This window comes from Caretta caretta, chromosome 2 (genome assembly GCF_965140235.1).
Source record: "Caretta caretta isolate rCarCar2 chromosome 2, rCarCar1.hap1, whole genome shotgun sequence".
Taxonomy (NCBI): domain Eukaryota; kingdom Metazoa; phylum Chordata; order Testudines; family Cheloniidae; genus Caretta; species Caretta caretta.
In genome coordinates, this window is record NC_134207.1 from 192,337,272 (window position 1) to 192,343,769 (window position 6,498).

Genomic DNA, 6,498 nt, shown 5'->3' on the forward strand with positions numbered 1-6,498 from the left:
GTCAATACCAGCCACGTCAGAGGAAGCCCAAAGGAAAATGCCCATTAATTAGTTGTTTCAGGGCATAAACCAACAACAAGAGCTATTTTCTCTTGAAAATTACCAAATCTGCAAGAATAGTTACAGCTTCACTCCACCCACTCTCCATTCACTTTTGTGGAGCCCGGAGTTAGTCATGCAAAAAGTCATGAACAGATAGGCACTGGTTTTCAAAATGTCAGTGTTACATGCCTCTCTGTATACACAGGTACCTGGTCATGTACATGTCTGTTCTCTTCCTTATTTTAAAATATGCATGTCATTTAATATTTTGAAAATTTAGCCCAAAATGTTCAAGGTGTCTTTCTTTCTAACACTGAATTACTTCTTCCAACCAATATGATCACAATTTTTTCATAGCCTTGCATTCCTTACCTTCTTTCTCAGGAACACTCTCAATTATATCTGTTGGTATTATGCCATTAATATCTGTTTGAATAACATCCTCAATGATCTTGGTCATGTTTTGAGAAGACATACTGAGATCCCTCACTGTGCGAAATTTATAAGAAAATTGAGGTGTAGCCATTGACTGCAGTTCTTGAGGAGAAACATCCTGAATCCCCATGGCTATGATTTTTACCCCATTGCTTTTCAAGATCTTGGCAGGCTCTACTACAGCATCCTCTGATGCCCCTGAAGTCAAGACTACCAAAATTTGTTCTTTGTCTCTTCCGCTAGCTGGTCCTTTGAAATAGGTTCTGTGAACTTTTCGAAGGGCATTGCCAGTTTTTACTGAACCACCCTTGAATACAACGTTCTTTTTGACATGGTTCAGCATTGGGTTCTTTGCTTTATAGGTGTCCAACAGAAATTCAGTGTGCAAATCATCACTGTACTGGGCAAGTGCAATACGGTATTGGTTAGGAGTTGCTGTTAGATGACTGATCATTTTGCTAATAAAAGCCTTCATAGAGGGGAACGCCTTTTTTCCCAGGCTATTAGAGCTGTCAACCAAAAGGACAATATCTGCAGATGTAGGGGCTGCAAAAAAACCCCAGAAAATTAAATGTTATTACATACTTCTTACCCTTTAACTCTACAATACTCAGATGATAAAAGCAATGCTTCACAGAAGAATTTATCCAAAGATATCCAGAAACATAATGTCCAAAAGCTGAAAAATATCCTTCTAAGCCCAAGAATTCTCTCTCTCTCTCTCTCTCTCTCTCATATTTTAAGCTTATTTTAATATCATGAAAGATTACAAAGATGGGAATTTACTATCTGTTTGGTATCTAGGACTTCCCAGGAGATGTAGCTATTCAGCAATTCTGCTTCCTTTTTGAGATTTAATTTTTTTTATTTTTTTTTGGTATTTCTACTGAATGGGATCTGACGAAGTGGGTATTCACCCACAAAAGCTTATGGTCCAATACATCTGTTAGTCTATAAGGTGCCACAGGACTCTTTGCCGCTTTTACATTATCTAGTGTTTCCAGTTAGAGAAATATCTCTAAGCGCTAACTGCTTTCACATCTGCCTGTAGTCACCACCCCATAGCCACAAACAATGCACTCTGGGTTATTTTTGCTAACATTCAGTTCAGCACATGGCACAGTGTAGTTCACCCTTAGTGTGGAGGACCCATGAAAAGTCCCCTGAACCACTTAGGCTCAGGAATTGCAAGGAATTGTGCACCGCAAAAAGAATCTCCATACTAACTCTACTGCAGAGGGCTGGGATGGAGGTGGCGCCCAAAATCCACATTTAGGCAGAACCTTATCCTTTGGCCCCAATTCCCAGTGCTAGTAGCTAAGAAGGGCTGAGACAACTACTCCACCTCTTATGGAGGAGTCAAGGTATTGGGGTGAGAGAAGAGGAGCTGCAGCTTTACATGGTCACACCAGTTTGGATGGGGAAAATTTCACCTCTTCCTGTCATCCCCATACTCTTCACTGGCACAGTCATAGTTTACCTTAATACAGTAGATTTCAAGGGTATGTCAGTGATCCAGACAGCCTTAAGTGACAAACAGAAGGGTTAAAATAAAGCACCCTTCCTCCTACTTTAACTTACACCACAGTAGATGACATCTGTCACATTCCTGAGAACGTATATTCTCTCCCATATGGAATCCTATGGCAACTGTGGACTAAGTGTGCAACCCTCTTCAGAATCTCATTGTGTTGTATGCCACAAAGTGGCAAAAGTTGCTTTTTCTTTTTGCCTTGATTCCTCTGTGCTTAGTTACGTGCCTGTCACAAGTGCTGATTGCCTCCAGCAAGTGGCTAATCATCCTTAACCTCCACTGAAGTCAATAGGAGTTGAAAGCCCTCAGTTTTTCTCAGAAGATCACCTTGCAGCATTGAGCCCCACTTTCCTCCTGAGCAACTTTCCTAAATTGTGCAACATGCCCACCCTATCAATCACATTGATCTGGCCCCCTCCACGGCCAAATTCTGCCCTAACTTACACTACATGCAATGCCACAATTTAGGTCTTGCTGTGCCTGGGATTTATACTAAGGACCCAGTTCTGCAGAACATTACATGTAGAATCCTAGTGACCCCAACAGAATCCATGTGAGTAGGGTGCAGGCCTGGATCCTCCTTTTGCACATGCTGAGTAATTAAATCCCAGGTACTCCCTTGAAAATAACTTAATTACATGTGTGGGCTTCATTTATACACTATCTGCATTTTCACCTCTGAATTTGGCCCTAATCTATATAAGTCTGTCAAGGTTTATGATAGCACTGATCAACCTAATATGTAAATCTAATGTCCATCTCCATTATCCAAACACAGTTTCAGTCTATTATACAAAGTCTCATAAGATATAGAGATCCTGATACAAGAGTCTCAGGCTTCACAATTGGGAAAATTGAGGACTAAATATTGTATTAAAAAAAAATCACATAATACAACAGAATACAAAGGATACTGAAATACCAGGTGTCTGAGTTACTGAAGTTTGACTCCCAATAAGGAAGAGGAACAAAGTCAGCAACATCTTCATATTATGAATGAACGTTCCAAGCTTTAATTCTGGAAAAAATAAAATAAAAATCCCATATACCACAAAGACCCTGGAACATAACTGCATAATGCATTAGTATAAGGAAACTTATAGGGTTGGGAAAGATGTAGTCCAATCCCAATATGCTGTTATAAGAACCGAAAGCAATATAGATAAAGAAACAGGAAAACAGTAAAGGATACACTGTCTTCTTTATCCATGTGTAACACGGCGTGCACTCACCGCCACGGCACCTCCTGCTAGTTACCTCGGGAATTAGCTCATCTCAGTGTCGGTGCGCCTCCTCCTGTTGCTTTTTGTCTTATCATTATAATTTCCACCACTGTAATTTAGGCACCGTGTCCCCTCCCTGCCCCTTCTCCTGGATACTTTCCCTCAGCAGCGCCCACACACATGGGGTCCTCCTCTCCCCAGGGAACTCCAATCCCCTAAGCCCACCTCACCTCAATGACCCACTGCCCGTCTTCATCTAGCCCCTTCCCTCAGGGGCAAACTGAAGTCTGAACTGGCCACTCATCATCGGCCAGGGGGTTGGACCTGATGCCTCCCCATAGCCCTAATACAACCTCTGGCCCTGACATCAAGGCCTCTGCCTGAGGGTTTGCCAGGCTGGAGCTCCCCCAGCTCCTCCTCCTGCCCTTTCCCAGCACTGTGCTGTCCAAGGTACCTTTTTCTCTATCCAGCTGCCAGGTCCATCTCTTTCCAAGGCTGCAGCCCTTTTATAGGGCCCAGGCTGGCCCTGATTGGCTGCCTCCCAGCCTTTTCCTGATTGGTTCCCAGCCCCAGCCCTCTCCAAGGGCCGGCTTTTAACCCTTTCTGAACCAGAGCGGGGTGACTGCCCTGCTACACCATAAAATCAGACATTAATTATTGTAATCTCAGCTGTGTGGCACCGATGCCTCCAACCTTCCCGCTTCATAGCTATTTAAAATGTTTCCAAGGTGATTTTAATGACATTATTTCCCCTTTGTACCTCTCCACTGGCTTCCCCTTCTCCACTGAAGCAGCGGCACCTTACCTTTCAAATCTAGTTTCTTATTATGGCCCTGACCCTCACCTTCGCTCTGCCAGTGACACCCTTGAGCATCCATTTATCTGCTTGTCACAGAAGCACCTTCCTGCTTTTTCCCATGCCACCCCACATGCTGGGGAAGAACCTTCTGACAACATTCACAAGCCATCACCTTATTCTCACTGAGATTCCTCCTTGAAACCTACTTTTAAAAGATACAAGCCTACAAACCGTTGCCACCTGGGACTGATTAGGCTGGCAGCCAGCTGTTACTAAGACCATGCTGAGTTATGCAAATGTGCCTGGCTTAGGGTTGCTAGGCAACTAGTTTTCGACTAGAACACCCAGTCGAAAGGGGACCATGGCAGCTTTGGTGGGCGTAATAGTCTGGTCGGTGGTGCTGCAGGACTAAGGCAGGCTCCTTGCCTGCCCTGCTCCACGCAGCTCCTGAAAGTGGCCAGCATGTCCCCGTGGCCGCTCTGCTCAGGGGCAATCAGGGAAGTTCCGCTCGCTGCCCCCACCTCGAGCGTCAACTCCACAACTCCCATTGCCCCTGGCTCTACTGTTAGTTTTTCCTTCTCTCACTGCCCCTCCCATTTGTCAGTTTATTCTCCTGTCCCGTACTTTCTAACTGCTAGATTGCAACCTGTCTGGGGGAGGGACAGTGCACAGTACAATGGGGCCTTAACCCTTGAGAAGGGTCATTAGGAAATACTGCAGTGTTCTTCAATCGGTGGCGTGCCTGGGCCCAGGTCTGGCCCATGAGGGCCTTCCGTCTGGCCCACTGGGCATCAGCTGTTCCATCCTGCTCCCTGCTGGTAGCTCTACTGTAGGGACACCCCGACTACCTGGCTCCAGCTCTGCCCTGGACAGCGGGCTCCCAGCAGCTCCAGCCGCTGCCCAGTCCAGCTGCAGCATCCCCATGCTGACCTGCCTCCAAGTGCCCTGCCTGGGCCCAGCACCTGCTGGTTTGGAAGACACTCTGCAGCCTGGGAGGGAAAGGGGCCGCCTGGCAGGGGAATGCAAAGGCCAGAGCTGCTGGAAGTCCAGGGCGCACTTAAGCCAGGTCGTGGAGCTGCCCTTAGAGCAGAGCCACCAGTGGGGAGCAGGAAGGAACAGTTGGTGCCTGGTGGGCCAAACAGAAGTCCCTCATTCATGACTCTGGCCCCTTTCCCTCCCCAGCTCCAGAGCATCCTCTGAGTCGGCAAGTGCCAGGCCCTGGCGGGGGAGACCGGGGGCACTCAGAGATGGCTCAGCATAGGCACACTGAAGCCAGGGCTGAGCAGGGAAGCACAGGATTCGGAGCGCCCAGGACCACAGGGTAGACCCAGAGACAGAGTCAGCGATGAGTCATGGGGCCAACCTTACAGCAGAGCCCCCCAGCTGGGAGCAGGAGCTGAGCACAGGCAGAAGGAGGCAGGGACAAGACAGGCTCTTGGGGGGAATCATATGCTGCTTCCCTGGGCCTCTACTGCCCCCATCTTCCTCCCAGCTCCCCACACTCAAGGAGTACTAAGTAGGCTCCTGTCTCCTGCAACTACTCCCTGTCTCTCTCCCCCACACCCTTGGAAACTGAAAATCGTAATTACCCAAATGAGCATGGGGCAACACACCGCTGATTCAGATCATCAGGATTTTTAGTTATTTGGGTGAGTAACAAACACTTCCACTTCAGCTGTGTACAGAACTTCGACTCTCAATGCAGTCTGTCATCATGGACAGTGACTGCATGAAATTTCACTGTGAAACTACAGCTAAAAATATCATTTCCCTTAATCCCAATGCCCAAAGGTATCAGACATTCCCCCAAGTCATTTGGATAAATGAACTTCACGTGTATTTCATTTAGAATCTTTTTCATTTACATTTAAACACACTGGAGCTAGGCTGTGTGGATACATTTCAATTTAAAGGGGTACACTTTCAATCAGCCGCTTAATCAGGTGCCTATGCAACATAAAGCATAAGAACATAAGAACAGCCCTATTGGGTTAGACCAAAGGTCCATCTTGCCCAGCATCCTGTCTTCTGACAGTGGCCAGTGCCAGGTGCCCCAGAGGGAATGAACAGAACAGGTAATCATCAAGTGATCCATCCCCTGTTGCTCATTCCCAGCTTCTGGCAAACAAAGGTTAGGGACACCATTCCTGCTCATCCTGGCTAATAGCCATTGATGGACCTATCCTCCATGAATTTATCTAGTTCTTTTTTGAACCCTGTTATTGTCTTGGCCTTCACAGCATCCTCTGGCAAGGACTTCCACAGGTTGACTGTGCGTTGTGTGAAGAAATACTTCCTTTTATTTGTTTTAAATCTGCTGCCTATTAATTTCATTTGGTGATCCCGAAGTGATTAGTTCTTGTGTTATGAGACGTAGTAAACAACACTTCCTTATCTACTTTCTCTACACCAGTCATGGTTTTATAGACTTCAGTCATATCTCCCCATTCGAAGCTGAAAAGTCC

General features: G+C 46.3%; 1 protein-coding gene across 1 annotated transcript in view; it reads right to left on the reverse strand.

Annotated features, from left to right (window-relative positions):
* The window catches only part of COL6A6 (collagen type VI alpha 6 chain), an 86,407-nt gene extending 82,208 nt beyond the window's left edge, over positions 1–4,199 (reverse strand). The window contains exons 1-3 of the mRNA XM_075125707.1: positions 4,079–4,199; positions 2,934–3,029; positions 415–1,023 (exon numbers count right to left, since the gene is read on the reverse strand). Coding sequence (XP_074981808.1) covers positions 415–1,023; positions 2,934–3,029; positions 4,079–4,112 — 739 coding nt within the window. The 5' untranslated portion in view covers positions 4,113–4,199. The remainder of the gene's footprint in view (positions 1–414; positions 1,024–2,933; positions 3,030–4,078) is intronic.
* Positions 4,200–6,498: the final 2,299 nt, after the last annotated feature.